Source organism: Amblyomma mixtum, chromosome 5, assembly GCF_055824585.1.
Source record: "Amblyomma mixtum isolate Tamu chromosome 5, ASM5582458v1, whole genome shotgun sequence".
Lineage (NCBI taxonomy): Eukaryota > Metazoa > Arthropoda > Arachnida > Ixodida > Ixodidae > Amblyomma > Amblyomma mixtum.
The window spans coordinates 152,501,351-152,521,295 of record NC_143016.1 but is presented as its reverse complement, the minus strand read 5'-3'; the positions used below and the strand labels follow the sequence as shown (position 1 = coordinate 152,521,295).

General features: G+C 50.7%; 1 protein-coding gene and 1 pseudogene across 1 annotated transcript; both read left to right on the top strand.

Annotated features, from left to right (window-relative positions):
* Positions 1-258: 258 nt before the first annotated feature.
* Positions 259-18,538, top strand: LOC149344171 (uncharacterized). The gene is made up of 5 exons (XM_089546192.1): positions 259-6,243; positions 8,184-8,252; positions 9,626-9,694; positions 10,235-10,320; positions 16,633-18,538. The coding sequence occupies exons 1-5, from the start codon at positions 6,087-6,089 to the stop codon at positions 16,744-16,746; spliced, it is 495 nt and encodes a 164-aa protein (XP_089402318.1). The 5' UTR covers positions 259-6,086; the 3' UTR covers positions 16,747-18,538.
* Positions 10,487-12,431, top strand: LOC149344172 (uncharacterized; annotated as a pseudogene).
* Positions 18,539-19,945: the final 1,407 nt, after the last annotated feature.

Genomic DNA, 19,945 nt, shown 5'->3' with positions numbered 1-19,945 from the left:
TGCAACGCTGCCAGGGAGTCCACAGAACGCCATCGCCAATTCGGCTGTACGCCTTGCTGGACGGTAAATTTATTTTTTGAGGAAAGGAAATGTATCTCTCTCGCATATCTGGGTGGACACCTGCACCTCGCCGTAAGGGGAAGGGGGAAGATGGGAGTGAACGAAGACGCCGTATTAGCTAGACGCGCCTTTGTTCATTCCAAACCATTCAGCTGGCATTACGGAGTGGCTAGCGTGCTCGTATCGCACTCCGGAGACCCTGGTTCGATTCCCCAACTCGACCAATTTCGTTCTCGGTTTTATAGATTTATGCGGTCTAACTAGAAAGGTTAATTAGGCTATTTCATATTTACATTATTGCATTTCTATCCATCGTGTTCTGTCATTAACCTGTCAATTGTTGGAACTGTCTAGGATGTTCGACACAACGTATATGAAACGAGCAACGTCTTACTGAGTGGGGAAGTGCGTGGTGGTGGTGGGAACGCGGCTTCGTACTTATCTTTGTGTGGGCGCCTTTGTTTTGTGGCGCCAGCGTGGCGTCGCTTCGTTGCAGGGTCGGCCTCAGCGCGCGATGTTCCCCCTGCTCCAGCGCGTACGAGCGCGCCTGTTCCAACAGGCGTGCTTGGACAGAATCCAACTACCAGAAGAGGAGTTTTTGCGGCGGTGGAGCACCCGCTTCATCGCCGCCGACAGGGGTCGCGTGACGGTGCGGCTCCTGCCCTATTAAGTGTGTGACGTGCGCGTTGGTGGTATGTACCGTAGTGCGTGCTTCCCCCGCGCGTTCTGGACATTTGAGGACAATCCGGACTCTCGTGGAGTTTGTTGGTGTTTGTGTTGGTTGTCGCCTTTTGTATCTTTTTTTTCGCGACTCGTGTTATTGAGCGACGAATGTCGCTGTATTGTTCATTTGCCTGTTCGAGGGACTGTGGTCCCTTTTATGTACTTGTGGGTCCAATAAATTTCTCTTTATCTGTTTTTTATTCAGCAGCGTCTCCTTCCGCGGACGCTGTTGTCGCTGCGGCGCGCGTCTTTCTTTTCTTTTCTTCTGACCTCTTCATTCTCCTCTATATTAATTAGGCTAATTGATTAATTAAGCAATTAACTAAACTCAGTCCAACTTAGTTGCAGCATCACTATACGATCCCTTTGATTGGTTGCATGGTTACTAGCCAAAGTACAATTGGCCCCATTTGAAATTCGCGCACTGTGACGTCACGAGCATTTCGACCAATTGAAAAGCATGACATTGGGGGCGGAGCTGGTTACGAGGCCGACGCCGACGCCGACGACGACGCGAAACCCAGGAACGGACGCCAAAGAGCTGCGCTCTAAAACAGAGATGAAGATCTTGAAGAAAATGGTGAGAGATCATTCTACTCGCCGAGAAGCAGCAATCGCGGTGCGTCGCTCCAGGAGGAGGACACGAAGCCGGCAGAAGAAATTGAGCTCAGTAAATGAAGTTTCAATACGTCAGGAGGACCGAGACCGCTCTGCCGCGCAGAAGCCACCGCCTCCAGCTCCGCGAGAGCCAAGACTGTCAACCACCCAGGAGGACTCCGCAGAGGGGCCACCTCTACCATCGCGTACTGTAAGCTCTGTGACACGTCCGCCTGTGCGTCCGCCGGATGTGTCTACAACAGATGATCAAATCAGGGCGATGCTGAAACAGCTGATAGGCACCTTACGGCTGATAATTGCTGGAGTGGACACGCCAATTGCTAAGGCTGCTGTCCAAATTTTAGACGCTATTGAACCGGTGCTTGCCACCCTTTAATAGCAGTCAAAAATTATGGCTCTACCGTCGTCAGCACCCTCACTACAGGAGAGAATCTCTCGATCGGCAGTATTACAATGGAATGCTCGAGGTCTGCGAGGCCGCCTAGCAGATTTCAGGCAGAGGATTTTCAAGTACCGATTTCCAGTGCTTGTAATATTTGAGCCTAATATGACATCTCCTTTTCGACTGTCCGGTTATGAGAGTGTCCTCTCTGAAGCGGCTCGGCATTTGAGCAAGGTACTACTATGCGTCCGTCGTGACCTCACTTACGTTCACCATCAAATTCCTGGGGGCAGTAGCGACGAGTATGTAGCAATCACTGTGACTTTCAATGGGCGCACAACCTCTAGTATAGATGGCTACATACCACCAAGGGGTCGATTTGATGCTCTACGACTACAATCGCTACTCGACAGCGTTTCGGAGGCCCATATAATAGTAGGAGATTTCAATGCGCATCACCATCGCTGGGGAAGCGCGGTTACGAACGTTCGAGGATGGGATATCGCCACGTTCTTGGACAATGCAGGTCTTGTTTTGCTGAATGATGGCACGCCGACATTTCTACGCGGAACTACCTACAGCAGCTGCCTGGACCTGGAATTTGTATCCAGGCGCCTCTCATCGTTCGGAACGTGGTGTGCTGATTTTGAAACTTATGGAAGTGACCACATACCAACGTATGTGCAGCTACGGTGGTTTCACCGTCTTCCAAATGCCAAAATACGCTGCAGCGATTGGAGTCTTTTCCGCATTGTTCTAGAAAAAACCCGTGTGAACCTCGCTGATCCAACAGATGTGGAACAGCGTATTATTTCGGCCATGCAAGATACAACGCGCAACATCTCAGCGCCCAATTCCACAGCTCCAGTGGATGTGATCTACGCGCAGCTTAGGGCGATTCGTCAGCGCGCGGAAAGAAAATACCGGAGGACAAAGGATGTCTCGGATTTCCGGGCCTCTCGACGTGCACAGAAACAAATACAGCGCTATTTGGAGAACCTAGGCAAACAACGGTGGCGGTCATTGTGCAGCAGATTGGATCCCCGCAAACTACTCTCCAAAATCTGGCACGTCGTTCGAGCACTGCCGTCATTTCCCCAGCAGAAACACCCTTTCCGTGCATTGGCACTTTATGAAAGACGGCAAGAACTAGAGGTGGCAGAGGATTTCTGTTCGAGAATTGCAGGAAGTGCTTCTTCACCTCGGCAGCATCGATGTGCTCCCCCCACGATGGACGATCGACTGGACATCCCTTTCACAATTCAAGAGCTGAAAGCAGCTCTTTCCGCTTGTACGCATCCTTCGTCCCCAGGACCTGATGGAATAACATACAATGCGCTTCGTCATCTAGGCCCACAGGAAATGGAAGCCCTCTTAACATTGTTCAACCACTCTTGCGCCTCTGCCACTGTTCCACAGCAGTGCAAAAGAAGCCGCATTGTGGCCTTGCTCAAACCAGGGAAATATCCACTCGACTTAACATCCTACAGACCAGTAACTCTGGCAAGTTGTATTGGCAAGACGATGGAGCGTATGGTGCTAACCCGTCTAGAATGGTTCCTTGAAAAACGTGGACTGTACCCTTCCACAATGACAGGTTTTCGCAAAGGCCGGTCTACCATAGACAGTGTAATTGATCTCGTGTCAACGGTACAACATGAAAAACGCCGTCACAGGTTGACTGCTGCTCTTTTCCTTGACATCAAGGGCGCATTCGATAATGTTCAGCATGATGCAGTACTAAATGCACTCGATGAATGTGGTATAGGCGGACGTCTACACAATTGGATTGCAAGCTATTTGACAAACCGGACAGTCTACATGGAGACTCTTGAAGGAGACACAGCAGATGATCATGTTGCTTGCGGTGTTCCTCAGGGAGGAGTGCTCAGTCCAACGTTGTTCAATCTCGGGCTCATTGTCCTTTTTAAACAACTACCGAAGACTGTTTCAATATCCGCCTACTAAGACGATATTTGCATATGGACATCAAGTGTCACGCGTCCTCAAGTGCAAGCAAGATTGCAGCGATCGGTTTCCATTACGTCTGCGTACTTGCGCCGTCAGGGGCTTCAACTTTCGCCAACTAAGAGCGTAACATTAGCTTTCACACGCAAGTTAATGGCGTGGTATCCGGTCACAAACGACGGGCAAATTGTTCCATACGTAACACATCACAAATTCTTTGGTGTTACGATAGACCGTGGCCTGTCCTGGACGAAGGACATTTCTGTGCTCGAGAAAAAGCTCGACAGATTTGCAAGCATTGTGCGGTGTATGGCAGGAAAATGATGGGGTCCCTCTGAGCGATCTTTACTACACGTGTACCAGGCGCTGGTAGTCGGCCTTCTCAGATACAGTGCACCCGTTCTTTACGGGGTCAGACTATCAGGCCTGCGTGCGCTTGAAAGCGCGCAGGCTCGTGCTGTAAGAGTATGCTTGGGTTTGCCATGTAAAACTTCTACATGGGGCACATTTTATGAGACCCGCGCCTGCCCAGCACGAATTTATTTTCAACAGGAGCCACTTCGTGTGCATTTGCGGCATCTGACCAGGCGTCATCACCCCCTGACCAACATTAGTGCGGTGCACCCAGATGCAGCCTTTTCGAGAGCCCTCTGGATGCAGCGCAATGCGGTGCCTTCGAATTACGCGCCACACCAGATTGCGGAGGTGCCACTTTGGGCAGTACCAAAACCATCTATACGTACAACAATCCCAGGGATAACAAAGAAGACGCACATTCCAACACTCGGTCTGAAACTGCTGGCGCTGTCATACATTACATCTATGTATACTGACACCCGACATGTTTTCGTGGACGGATCCGTGACGACCACCTCTTCAGCTGCATCGGTGATAGTGCCAGGAAATGCCCCATGTCACCGTTTCAGGCTCATGCACAACACGTCCTCTACGGCAACCGAATTGGCAGCCATACGAGAAGCCGTCCTTTATATTGGTCACCAGCCAGCGCAGCAATGGACTACATTCTGCGACTCGAGATCGGCATTGCAGGTCGTACAAACTTATGTAAAAGCAAGGGCATGCGAGCAGCTGGTTAAACAGATTGTGCTTTTGTTAGCCGAAGCTTTGCAGCGCGGCCATATTATAAAGTTTCAATGGATACCGAGCCATTGCGGCATAGCGGGAAACGAGCGTGCTGACGCCGAGGCACGGATGGCACATAGTGATGGTTCTTTCATTGAGATAGCCTTTTCTAGATCAGACATTGGAGCGTTGTTGGCGCATTTAATGCAAGCCGCAATGCAGTCGCACTGGCATGATTCGAGTCATCAACAGGACCGCGTCTGTGAGCTTGACGCTGGCTCACGATTACATTTGCCATCTATGGTGGTGTGACGTCATGGGACTTTACTCCACCGGTTACGGCTTGGCGTTGCCTACACCAAACACTATCTTCACAAGATCGGCATCGAAAGTAACCCAAATTGTGTACAGTGCCAAACTCCAGAGACTATTGGACACCTTCTTTGCGAGTGCCCGAGCTATACTGCCGAAAGAAGAACATTGGAGGCGACCGTGAAACAACTGGACTCTCGCCCTCTCTCTGAGGAAACTCTTCTGGGCGTCAGGACGAGACGTCCTGATTGATGGCGTGTGATAAAGGCCCTGCTCAACTTTTTGTGTGAAACAGGCCTGGATACTCGTCTGTGACCGCCTGTGCACTACCTACATGGTTAATGACATGTGTCGGTGTTTGTGTTGCAGACACCAGTTGCTGGCGCGATGAGAGTGCCAGCCAGTGTTGTGTGTGTGTGTGTGTGCGCGTGTGTGTGCGTGCGTGTGTGTGTGTGTGTGTGTGTGTGTGTGTAGACATCACCCGTGAAACTCATTGTATTATGCCATCATCAACCTTCATTCGCACTTTCCTTTTCCTCCTCTTCCCTTTACCCTGTGTGGAGTAGCAGGCCAGGGCCATGTTACCACCGGCCGACCTCTCCACCTTTTCCTCATTAAAATTCCTTTCTCTGTCTGAGCGCGGGGCTATACCGAGCGGGCACGCGCGGACTCAAGAGTCCACGTGACGGCGCAAGAGATGGCTCAAGAGAGTTCGTTCTCACTTCCCGAGACCAATAGTGTGTACGGAAACTGTGCGTAGCCTCTTCGTGGGAGCTTCGCTAATCTGTCCGCCTTTCACTTGCGCAAGCACGGTTGGCGCGGGCCGCGTGCGCAGCTATGAGAGAGAGGAGGAAGAGAACGAGGAGGAGAATAACTGCGAAGGCGCTCGCCAAAGATGCGTCATCTCGTTTCATGAGGGGACGACGGAATAGAGGTCAAGATGGCTGCCATCAGCAGGGACGTGTTTGGCGTCTTGCGCGGGCGGAGCAGTGAAGATAACTGTGACTGCCCGCAGTACATGGTTTTGCAGGAATTGAAACTGAAGTGCGAGTACTGCGGACACTGCCCGGCAGCGCACGGGAAGATAAACGACATCGGTGAGTACCTTTACGTGGATTTTTACCTCGTGGTTACTTATGTTGTTGTAGCAAGCTTGTTTGCACATGAACAAAGGGGGGAAATTGAGCGCCTTAGTAGAACTCTGTGTAGCGCATCTCTTGCTTTGCTTGCGTGCATTATTGTGCGCTAAGTGCGACTTCGTGAGTAAACCTTTCGGAGGAAACAGGGAGCTCAGCAGCTGGACAGGGAACGCATGTGCAGGATTCCTGTTGTTCTGTTTTCGCGCGTGGCATAGTGACTGCGCCGCCTTTGACTGCGAGTATTGTGTATGTTACGAATAGCGCAATGCTGCCAGCCTAATGTCGACTTAATTAAGCCTCACGTTTTGGAAGCAGCGTGCCTTCTTCTCCAGGTGTCTTTATGATAGGCTGCGCTATGGAGCACTAATTTGTGTTGGAGGAACAGTCGGTGAACGGATATCCCTTCCCCAGCATATGCTGGGTGGCGTTGCACGTGAGCGAAAAATCCTTTTCCTTATGAGAGGGGACCTTTGGCCACAAAGTGTCTGACTCCTTATCAAACCAGAGGTCACCTAAGGACCAAAATCGATGTCCAACCTAATTCGACTATGGTGAACACATCTGAGCTCGGCCGATTTGGACCAACGTCTACCTAATTGGACGGCGGCGGAGACGGTGTCGACCTCCAAACTTAGCCCAGGCCACTCCCAACTTTGTCCCACCCACCCCTAAAATTTGTTTTCGGCCAATTTGGAACAAAACTGATGTCCAACCTAATTCGAATATGACGAACACGGTGGTGCCCTCCAAATTTGGGCCAAGCCACACCTAAATTGGCCCATCTACCCCCGAAATATGATTTCGGGCCATTTGGAACAAAACCTGTGCCCAACCTAATTCAACTACGGAGAACGCGATAGCGACCTCCAAATTTGGCCCAACCACATCCGAAATTTGACCTCAGCCGATATGGACCAAAATTGATACCCAGCCTATTTCGACTATGGCGAACACGATGGGGACCTCCAAATTTGGCTTGCCCACCCGCGAAATTTGACCTCGGTTGATTTCCACCAAATTTATGTCCAGCCTAATTCGACTACGGCGAACACAATGGCGACCTCTGAACTTGACCTGGGCCGCTCCTAAATTTAGCCACCACAACCCCGAAATTTCGCCTTGGTCGATTAGGACAAAAATGGCTGTCCAGCCTAATTCGGCTACGGCGAACACGATGGAGACCTCCAAATATGGCCCGGGTCATCCCAAAACGGAAGGGTAGGCGCTGTCGCGTCCACTCTTAAAGCGAAGCTTAAGCGTCCTCGTAATTTTTGTAATGTTCAATCTACTGTGTGTTAAATATATTTAGTTTAACTAAGTACACTGCTGGGCTAGTTGGTCAGAGATCCAAGATGGAACGAAGAAAAGAGAGGACAGGGCGGTGCTACCGTCCTGTCCTCTCTTCCCTTCGTCCCGTCTTTACGCTACGTCTTTTGTTAAAGAATATATTTGGTACCTGTATTTATAACAGCATATCGAAACATTGGTAGGGAGCCGGCTGTATAACGGGCTAAGCTTTTCCCGCAATGAATTTCACCCATGAAGCTGTACTGTTGGCGACGAAAAGGGCAATTTATCTTTCTAGTCCCCAGCGCAGGTTGCAGTGCCATTAGATTGCGGCTAACTCAGTCACAGTAGTTTTGAGAATCCCCGCGATAAGCATTTCTCACGTCGTGTCATTTGAGAACTGGTATTTTTGCTTTCATGTGCACTTGCCTGTGAAGGCAGTGTAGTGAATTTGTTAGAACTGCGCGCCGTATTGTTGGAAACGCATGGAGACATTTTGACCCGGTAAACTGAGGGTCGCCTTTCTCTTTTGTTTGACATCACGAGATTGTGTTGTTTGCCGATTTTTTTTATCTAGTGAACGATCTAGCTGGCACTCTGCTTTAATGCAGGTTCAATAGAAGCAACCACCAACGTTGATATGCCAGACGTCTCCTCACAAGAAACGGTGGGCGAAAATGGTCAGTGTGCCATCTATGCACGACAAATTATTGTTTTTGTGAAGCTAATGCTCAAGGTAGATTAATCACGATGGTTTAGGGGAAAATATTGTGAAAAACGTGAATTAATCAGATGACCTTGTTCCCTAACCTCTCGCACAGGACCAGCATGTGTCCGAGCAAGTGTCAGTACGCACGCCTCCCCCCTCTCCTACCTCCGAAAAAAAAGAATCGCCCTCTGAACCACCAAACTGAAAATTTTGATCTGGCTTGCGCTAGACCATAACTGCTGTCGAAGATAATTTGAGTACGTTCAATTATGTGGTGACTTCAAAATTTAGCTGGGCGCGTTAAAAAATTTGCCTTTCAGGACCCCCAAGATTTCGCCCTGTCCGAATTTGACCACAATAGGTGTTTAAACATTTTGAGTATGGCTAATTCAGTGGCGACTTCCAAATATAGGTGGGCTGCCTCCGAAAGTTGGCCCTCTGGGCACTAGAAATTTGACCTGTCGAATTTCACCAATATTGGTGTCCAATATAATTTCAGTCTGGCCATTTAAGTGGCGGCGTTGAAATTTAGGTGGGCCGCCTCCAAAACATGGCCCTCTGGTCTTCCAAAATTTGCCTTCATCCGAATTTGACTGAAATTGGTGTCCTACCTAATTTGACAATGGGCAACTGAGTGGTGACTTCCAAACATAGGTGGGACACCCGCACATTTGGCAGCTTGTGCATGGAAGTTATGGAGCCTCATGTAGGAAGAGGTGAAAAGCGTCTTGCAGGAAGCAATCGCTTTGTGAGGCATAAACCACAGCAGAAGACTACTTGCCCTTGCATAGAAAGCCATGATTAAGCTGCCGCTCACGTGCTATGCGCCAAATCCACTGGGGTGCCTAAAGAACAATTTCATGCTTACATCTACTCTCGAGTACTGGAGAGGCTGTAATTATTTTCCCGACAAAGGTCTGCTCTGTTCGGTATTGCTTGAAAGGCCGAGACTGTTTAGTACGCCTAATGTGCAGCAACGTATTTAGACCAACATCTGCTAGAAAATGCAAAGGCTGTGTCGTGTGTTGACAACACAGTGCAGTCCGTTTTTTTTAAATTTTGCACGTTTTGTTTTCTGTAGGAACCCAACTTCGGCTATAATATCCAATAAATGGTGGAGAACGCTTGTACATTTAATATTTTCTGAAAGACCTGAAAATTTTGTGTTACTCCTAAGCTAAAGAGCTACTTTTTTTAGTGATTGCATAGTATGCGGTGGCTTTTCCAGGATATTGGGAATTATTTATGAAAATTAAACTGCATGCACAAGTTTGGGGGTGTCGCAGCATATCAGTCATACCAGTTTCTGGTTGTCATGAAATATTTATTTGCATAAACTTTCAGATTGGAGTGATCACGGCATGCAAGGCGATCCACATTCTTCATTTTCGGCGCCGCCTAGCACTTCACAAGGTGCGTCTCATCACCAAACAGGAATGTGGCTGTTCCTCATAGCACATGAATAATAGTTTTATTAATGTATATATCGTCTGCTGGATTTTAGGCATTTCCCCTTATGATGGCATAAGGTTCAGACGAAATACACAATGTCCTGCCCCTTGGTGTGGAGAGCGTATGAAAACAATAATGATTTGAGTTCTTTATCTAGAAACAACAGCTGGCGGAATGGGCAGGAACGCTTTTTTTTAGAATTGCTTTTCCACCTAGGTTGAGCTGCAAATTAAAGTAGCTGCAGATAAACATTTACAATCTTTAAGAGTACAACAATTTGAAATTCTGATCGATCTGATGTGGGACTTTCTGCAGTATACCTGTTTGTGCGATAATTTTGAATTTCATGCAAGCAGCACAAATTTTGCAGTATACACTTTTCCTGCACCCTTACCGTACTCTCTCTCCTAGTTTAGAACTGATGTGCTGTGCCAGATCTAGCGTACAAAATGCCTGAAGTCAATTACAGGTATCTGACTTGAGTCATTCTCATGTCTACAGATACAGAAGAGGTGCACCATACCAAGTCTGGCATGGAAGACGACAGCCGCATCCGCCAGCTCTCAAAACCGCCCACAAAGACCAAGGTCAGGAGGCACATCTGCACTGCATGCATGTTCACCACAAGATACTTTTATGCATTTTCATGCCACATAAGAGATGTACATAAGAATAACGTAAAATTAGTGTGTGTAAAGTGTCACAAATGGTTTCTCCGTATGCCACATTACAGGTTGCACATTGATAATGATTGCTAAAAAGCTGATGAAAGTAATGTTTGTGTGTACGTTGATATGAATGACACGCGGATTGGTGGGGCTGAGGCTGGAGGACATGCACCATGTATTACAACTGTTTGGCCTGCGAGTAGCTTCAGTGAGCAGCTGAGCATTGAAGGTTTTGATACAGAGAGTTGTATAGAGGCTTCCGAACCGTCATCAAATTCACATTTGCTGACTACGCTGTCATGTCTAGCACGACAACTTGAGGCACAGCACCGTTGCTCGAAAGCAGCTGTAGATGTTGTAGTAAACGGAGTGCAGGATATTCTGATGACCGCTGGTGTAACACTTGATGTTTCTGCTGTTAATAATTCTAAAGCACGCAAGGCAATGTACACTTCTCAAAGAATCTATGTTCCTCCAAAGGAAGTGATATTTCCTTCTAGAGAGAAAGGCTATTTTATTCCTTTAAGAAACCTACTTGAAAATTTGATGCACCACCCAAGCTTTTTGAGCCGCTTTCAATCCAGAGTTGGTTCTTCAGAAAGCCATCTATTGAATGATTTCACCGATGGCACTAGATTTCAAAACCACCCAGTTGTGCGCTCTAATGAAGAAAACTTGGTTGTAATGCTGCTTTATTTTGATGGCATTGAATTGGCAAATGTTATTGGTATGAAACGTGGTCCAAGAGGCAAGCTGACAGTATTTTATGTCTCATTTGTTAAGCTCACCATCTGAGAGGTCTAAATTAAGTAACATTTTTCTTCTGGCAGTAGGAAAGTCAAAAGATCTGAAGTCAGCAGATGCGAAAGGCAGTCTACTTGATGATTTCATTTCTACAGTTAATGATTTAGAAACTGGGTCCAAACTAAAGACATTGCATGGTGAGGACACACTTTTTGAATTCGTGCTTGCTTAGGTTGGTGACTCTTTGTCGTGCCATAACATCGGAGGGTTCAGAGAAGCATTCAACAGGAACGTTCGCTTTGCATGCAGATCATGCATGGTGCCAACAACAGAATTTCACCTGTTTCATTATGAGATAGAGTGCCCATTGCGCACACAGGGCTAGTATAAAAATTGGTTGCTGCAGCTGGATACTGGTGACTCAGAAAAAAAATCTAACTGAACTTTCTGCAAAATGTGGCATCACTTCCAGGTCTGTACTCGAGAAGATCACCCACTTTTCACTCCTGACAGATCCGTTGTATGACCCAATGCACATATTGCTCGAGGGCATTGTTCCCCATGAGTTGTCAGTCTTTATCAAATTTATTGTTAGAGATGCATCATGGGTCACTTTAACCCAACTCAGCAATGTCATATCCCAGTTTTGCTTTCATTAACTTGTGAGCAAAAGTGACTATCCTCGACCTTTTGATCCAGACTGCAGTTTTCCTTATTCAGCTAGTTCTAGCATTGTACTGATGTTGCACTTTCTTTTTATGATAGATAACTTTATGCCAGACTGGGCTTAGGATGAGCTACATTGTGAGTGCTTTCTGTTGCTATGCATCATCTCCCTGTTGTTGCTTTCACCCGTAATATCTTCAGATGAACTTGGGAATGTTAAGAATTTAATTGCACGCCAAAGTTAACTTTTTGTGAAACTTTATGGCTCAGATTTATTCCGACCGAAACTGCACATGCTCCTGCATATGACAACACAAATAAGGCCTAGGGGCCTTGTTTCAGCGCGCGTGAGGAAGTTCCTGACTGTTTTGAATAAGATATTTGTGGGTTTCTGAGTGGACACAGGCCACCAACCACCGCGTGTTCGGGCTTCGCACGAGCCAAGGGCCCCGATCAGCCGTCACCACACACACACTGGGACACCGATGAGGCGCACTCAACCTCCGCAAGGAGGAGAGCGATTCGCCGCAAGGAAATAGGCCTCCAAGTTCACAAAGGAGACGTTTATTCACGTCGTCCTTCAGCAGATACACACACACTCAATAGTCACCCCGTCCCGGGGGCGCGCGAGGAGCAAGGCTCCGCTGCGCGCACGAAGCGACTCGAGCAATGCGCGCTGCTAGCACGCCGCTGCAGGAGAATGTCCCCGCGGCAGTGCTGTGATCCCTCTCTCGTGTCGACCGTTGGGCCGGTTGCGGGAGAGTGGGCAAACAACGCAATGTACGCCTGTCGGAGGTCGCTGCACCCCGCTGGACAGGCTCGAGCCGCTGCAGGTCAGAGGACACGTGCCGGCGAGCTCGAGTATGCACTGGTCCGAACGGCAAAGGCCGGCACAGACAAAACAGTAGCGTACGCACCTTACGCTGTCTCCGAGGGATCTCTCTCGGGGCTCCCGCTCGGACGGTCGCGCGGTGCGCGGCCGCCCAAGCGGGTCCCGAAATCCCGCCAAAAGGCACCAATGGCAAAGGCCGTTGGGGAGCCGGGGCGGAGCTGTGGCCAAATGACAGTGATTAGTCACTTAGCCGCCTCTCGACCGCCTGAGGCGGGAGGAAGGGAAAGAGGAGAAACAACGCGGGAAGCCGGCACAGCCGCGCAAAGGCATCGGTGGAAAGCCAGGATTCCCACATCCCCCTCTCCTTAAATGCCCTCCTACCCATCGGCAAAGCACGCGGCCAAAATAAAGAAATCAATAAAAAAAAATAATCTACACTTCAGTTCCAAAATAAAGAAATGAATACACACAAAAACTAGCTACACTTCAGTTCCAGCCAGAACAACGTAAAAAAAACACAAACAAAGGAAAACAAGGCAAACGAACAAACACTGGCATATGCTTCAAGAAACTAAACAGCATGCAGATTATATACAATGCGATGTGAATACAACTGTACAACTATGTGACAGGTGGATGACAGCGTCAAAGTTCGATGGCGCGGCCCAATGGGCCTGTCGGCGACTCACCGCTCGCAGACTTCAAGTTGAACAGGTTGGGAGGGCGGACGACTGATGGTGGTCTTCTTTCCATTGATGACGACAGAGCCGCGGCAGAACACTAACCTCGCGCCCTCGGACACGATGTCACGTTCTGGCACAAGATAGTTAGTGCACCCCTTTCACGACGGCTGGAACGGGCGCGGACGTTCGGCGGCGTCCTGATGTGTAAACTTGTCAAGAGCGAGGGGTCCTTCTCATCCCCGCGCTCACGCAGGAGCACACAACGGCACAACTCACAGGCGTCGCCTCGGCTGATGGTTACGCACGCACACAGCCACAAACAAACACACACCGGCAATGCTCAGTCGCCGGTCGGCGACAGCGATCCGCTCATCAGAAGCGTCCAGAGGCGCCGCGGCGAGGGTCAAAGGGTGCACTTTCCGCTCCCCCATCGCCCCAAACGCCCCGCCAACTTCCCCTCCATACGGGCCGCACAAAACTCGCACCGCGATACACGGGCTCCTTAACGAGCCAACCACCCACAGTCGGGCCGGAAATGAGAAAAGGCGCGCTGTAGAAACGACACCCATCTTTCGCTTCTAGAAGATAAGAGCAAGCACGACCGTGCTGAAGTTTGCCTATATACAAGTATGGTAAAAAAAAACTGAACGCCAACACAAACGCAGGTTACCTATGTACATCTCGGTACGTTAGAACGAAAACAGCCGTTAGAAAGAAAACAGACGAACAAGCAGGAAACGAAAGTGGCTAGAAACTGACTCAAGCAAACAAATAAATAAACTGATAAACACACACACTGAGCATGTTGCAAAAACAACAAAAAAATAACACACCGTGCTTCACCTGGGTAAGGCCTGACGAGAAAGCTCGCCAGCTAGCTGAGGCTGCGTGCCTTCGGTTGCGGAAAAGTCCGCCGTCCGGCATCAATCACACCGGTGACCGTCGCCTCAGATTGTACCGGTGCTCCGTACGCTCGCGTTCCGCAGCACCAGTTGTGCCTTTGCGCTTGCCTTTGATACCAATGGGTACCGGCGCAGGCTCGTCAGACCATGACGCGTAGGCCTTCAGGTCTGCGATGTGGGCACGGCTAGTTTTGCCCGAAAGGGGATCCTCCAGCAGGTACGCGAGTGGCGACCAGACTCTGACCACTCGGTACGGACCAAGCCACTTAGGAGCGAGCGAGGCTGAGAACACCTTGCTCGCATCACTAAGGACGTGGTTGCGCTTCAGGACAAGATCACCCACCTGAAAAGTCAGGCGGCGGTGCTTGCGGTCATATTGAGCCTTCTGTTGGGCTCTGGCTGCCGCCAAACTCTGCCTTGCTCTGTTGAGAGCCCGACCAAGCCGGTCCCGAAGCGTCGACACATAAGCAGAGCAGTCTGCCTGCGTCTGCTCATCCCCGAGCTGGCTCTGCACGACGTTTGACATCGGATTCGCCAGCTCCCTCCCGAAATTGAGGAAGGCGGGAGAGAAACCAGTTGAGCAATTCTCAGATGTTCGGATGGCGAACGCAAACTCGCTCAAATGGTCTGCCCAATCCATTTGACACTCGGCAAAGGCCGCAAGCATTGGCTTGAGCGTCGGTTGATTCGCTCGGTCGAATTGCACTGGGGGTGGTAGGGTGAAGTGGTGTAGTGCTCGATTCCGAGGGAACGGCACGTGTTACCGAACACCCGAGCAGTGAAACAGGACGCATTGTCCGTGATCAGTCTTTCCGGAAAGCCGAACCGACAGAACACTTCCTGGAGTTTATCCAGCACCGCTCGTGCTGACACTTTCCGACGGGTGTACAACTCAACCCATTTGGAAAAGTGGTCAGCGACTACCATCAGGTAAATGAACCCCTGCTTGCTCCTGGGGAAAGGCCCTATCAAATCGCAGGTGGCCATCTGCCAAGGACGCACACTGTCAATTGGTTTCATCATTCCAGGCGGCTTGCCGCCCCGTGACTTCACCGCTTCACAGACATGGCAGGAACGGCAATAGCGGAAAATGTCACGCTTCATGCCGGGCCACAACACCGATTGAATCAGTTTTGCAAAAACTTTGGAGCCACTCAGATGACCGGCCAGTGGTTCGTCATGAGAGAATCTCAACAGGGCGCCTCTCAGACATTTAGGGATAACCACCTTGAACTGGTCGATGGACTCGTCATCGGTGGCTATGTATTTCAGCACGAGCCCGTCATGGTCCAGCAAATATGAATCCCCGGGGTTCGCCGCGACATACGCTGGCTTCTGCCCCCCTGCGCCCGCTACAATACCAGTAGCGTCACGGCGCTCCGTCTCCCTGAGACCGTCGCTCACCTCGCGACAAAAGGGGTCATTTTGCTGAGCTTTCAGTAGCTCTTTGCGGCTGAAAACGATTCCAGTCATCCCAGAGGGGAGCCTGGTCTCGTCCCCACTCAGGTTTGCAGCCAAAATTTCCGTTCGTGTCGGCACCTCCGAGGCGCTCACGAAGAGCTTTGCCTCTCGTCCGCTTTGCGAAGCGTTGCTTGCCTGGTGAGCGGAATGGGTTAACCCGTTTGCGGGCTCCCCCTCCTTGCCGCCAGGCGGCTCGTCCGCTGTTTCGCCCCCTCCGCTTACAGGCGTCAAGGCTCCGCTGGCGAGTGGGGCACGGGATAGCGCGTCAGCTACCACGTTTGTGCTCCCCTTTCGATACTGCACCGAAAAGTCGTAATGCTGTATCAGGAGAGCCCAGCGCGCCAGCCGACCCGCAGGCCCCGGAGCCGCATCAGCCAACTGAGCGCACTGTGGTCTGTCTGCACCACGAATTGCGTTCCATCAAGGTAGACGTCGAATTTGCGCTGTGGAACAAATCCTACTTGCGTGCCCTGCGTATGCTAACGAGCGTGCGTACTATGAACATTGCATGCAGAAGCTCTGCCCAGTGCCCCTAACAATGGACAAAGTTTTAGGTCCCTTAGCCTGCTTCAGGCAACAGAGACTTGCAATGAACTTTCTTTTTACATATTTAAAAGACATTGGACATATTGATAAGCTCTAAATTCACTTGCACGTTACCTTCATGCATTCTTCATGCAGTGAACTTCGTCAGCCCATTTGTCGGACTATGCGCTCCATCATTCCATAGGTTACATCAATACTCGCCATTGCATCCTTAGCACCCATTTCATGGCCGCATTTTATCTTCGGGTTTTTTTTTTACTTCTTCCTCGCTGCTCTCCTGTCTTTTTCTCCCAAATTCCCCTTCCTGCGCAGAGTAGCATGCCAGCGATTTTTAAACGCCGGCTAAATTCTCTGCATTTCATTAAAGAGTCTCTCTCTCTCTCTCTCTCTCTCGCAGTGCAAACACGATGGCGAGGCACTCCTTCTCGGTCACGGAAAGATGCCTCTCCGAGGGCAGCAAAGAGCGGCTGGCAAAGGCCAGCGGTTGCAGCACGCCATCGAACTCCTGTAGGAGAACTGCTCCTAAAGCCAGATCGCTCGCGTCAGTCTGTACTACGAACTGTCTGGTCAGGTCGGGTAGCTTGAGCTGTGCTGTCTCGGCAATGGCACTAGACAGGAGGCGAAAGGATCGCTCTTGCTCGGGCCCCCATCGCCACGCGGCAGTCTTTCCGAAGAGCTAGGTCAAGGATGCCTGCATGCGGGCACCGGATGATACAAGTTGGTCATTCCCACACAACGGCGCAGGGCGCGTACGTCCTTGGCCGCGGGAAATTTGAGTATGGCTCGAAATTTCTCCGCATCTGGCTCAATGGAGTCCCGGCCTCAGCGACTGCACGCCTGCCTCAGTGGAGGCTTGGGCGGGCTGCACGAACGAGGGAGGCAAGGCTCCTAGTTCTATGAGCGGCGTGGTTTCCACAGGGAACCGGGCCAGCGCCTCGCCGTTCCCAGAGCAGAATTGACTGCTCGCGGGGCACGGCTGCTGCTGTTGGAAACTGCCTGCTGCGGCAGCGTGACACGAACTGCTTTCGCACTGGGCGAAAAGCGTGCACAGCTGAGCCATGTGACCAGCGCATGCACCGCAGGGTGCTCCCGGTACAGCTCCAATGGGAGCCGCGTGGTCGACATTTTGGGTTGTGTCGCCGTAAACCCCAATGGGGGCCGCGGCAAACCACGGTGTCTAGCTATTCGAAGGAACAGCAGCCAGATGATAAAACGACGCTACAACTCCGTAGGGAGCCGACATGTAGATGCCGAGTGCCCCGCTGGGGGTGTTAGACATGGTGCGCAAGCGTGATCGGCAAGGCGACCTGCTCGGCTAATGTGCCATCAAAGACGTAAGCGCCAATGACTTAGCACGTTGGGCGCCAGTTGTGGGTTTCTCAGTGGACACAGGCCACAAACCACAGCGTGTTCGGGCTTCGCACGAGCCAAGGGCCCCGATCAGCCGTCACCACACACACACTGGGACACCGATGCGGCGCACCCAACCTCCGCAGGGAGGAGAGCGATTCGCCGCAAGGAAATAGGCCTGCAAGTTCACAAATGAGACGTTTATTCAGGTCGTCCTTCAGCAGATACACACACACTAAATAGTCACCCCGTCCCGGGGGCGCGCGAGGAGCAAGGCTCCGCTGCGCGCACGAAGCGACTCGAGCAATGCGCGCCGCTAGCACGCCGCTGTAGAAGAATGTCCCCGCGGCAGTGCTGTGATCCCTCTCTTGTGTCGACCGTTGGGCCGGTTGCGAGAGAGAGTGCGCAAACAACGCAATGTACGCCTGTCTGAGGTCGCTGGACCCCGCTGGACAGGCTCGAGCCGCTGCAGGTCAGAGGACGCGTGCGGACGAGCTCGAGTATGCACTGGTCCGAACGGCAAAGGCCGGCACGGACAAAACAGTAGCGTACCCACCTTACGCTGTCTCCGACGGATCTCTCTCTGGGCTCCCGCTCGGACGGTCGCGCGGTGCGCGGCCGCCCAAGCGGGTCCCGAAATCCCGCCAAAAGGTACCAATGGCAAAGGCCGTTGGGGAGCCGGGGCGGAGCTGTAGCCAAATGACAGTGATTAGTCACTTAGCCGCCTCTCCACCGCCTGAGGCGGGAGCAAGGGAAAGAGGAGAAACAACGCGGGAAGCCGGCACAGCCGCGCAAAGGCACCGGTGGAAAGCCAGGATTACCACATTTTGTAAAGCTGTGGAGCTTGCCGCGAGGGTTTGTTAGTAATCTTTACATAGCCGAAGTCTGGCCGGTTCTCACTATGTACATTATTTTCAAGCAGTGAGGTTCAATAAAACAAATTGTGCCTCATACCATTTGTTCCTTTGTACATGTGCACAACAGCGGCTTAACATTGAAGCGCGCATTTTAATACTGCGCAGTACAGTTATCTTCAACTTGGAAGGGTCGAAGACTTATTTGTTGAAGCATTAACCCGCCATAGTGGTTATTACCTTCATACCTCGGCTACTAAGCCAGAGTTCTTATGTTCGAACCGAGCCGCGATTCGGAGGTGAAACGCAAGGGCGTCAGTGTGCATGAATGCATAAATTGAAAGAAGAAAATGAGAGTTAACATGTAACCTGTGAAGTACTAAGATAGGATGAAGGTTGCGACGTAACTTGCAAAATATTCACAGCTGACGGTAAGACTGAGGGTTACCGCTTAACCTTTAAATTTCTCAAAAATGAGAGCAACGCTGAGGGTTACAGCGTAACCTGCCTTTAGTTCATGGCCGACACCAAATTCAAAGGTAGAGTGTAACTGCTAAAACGTATGCGGTACGCTGTAACTCTGAAAATTATCGATGTGCAAATTTGTGAAAGTGTGCACATATATTAAGGGTTGCCGGGATTAGAGTGTCGACCACTATTATAGGCAGATGTGACGTAAGGGAGTATGGCTGCGTCAACATACATGGAAATCATGTTGGCAATGATCTTGTTGAGCCGTTCGGTGAGTCCGTTCGTTTGAGGGTGGTAAGCGGGTGTTTTGCGGTGACTCGTGCCGCTAAGGCGCATAACCTCCTGCGTAAGGGCCGAGGTAAACGCCGTTCCCCTGTCAGTTACAACGATGATTGGTGCACCGTGACGAAGCACAAGCACAAGCACAACGAAAAAGTTCGCAATTTCGTCAGCGGTACCACGAGGGAGAGCATTAGTTTCACAGTACCGGCTGAGGTAGTCGGTGGCGATCACTGTGTAGCGGTTACCCAGCGAGGACTCTGGAAATAGGCCGAGTAAGTCCATCCCAACTTGGTGAAAGGGGACTTAAGGCGGATCAATAGGCTGTAGTAGTCCGGCTGGCTTTGTCGGTGGCGTCTTGCGACGTTGGCACTGGCGGCAAGTTCTGACATATCGCTGCACAACTGCAACAACCCTGGGCCAGTGGTACTTCTGGCGTATCCACGCCAAGGTGCGGGAAAACCCAGGTGACCCCAAGATGGGTCATCATGGCACGCCTGCAGGACTTCGTCTCGCAAGGCCGCAGGTACGACGAGCAGTTAGACAACTTCCGTCGGGTGGCAGTTTCTCTTCTAGAGAACGCCATCACGCAAACAGAATGACGACAGTCCACGTGACAAGATTCGCGGTGGTGACTTAGCGCTTCCTTCAAGATATTCAATTAGAGGCCGTAGTTCACTGTCGTCTCCTTGGTGTTGAGTGAGGACGGACGTGGAGACGGCGCCGAGAAAAACAAAAGCGGCCTCGGGATCAGCT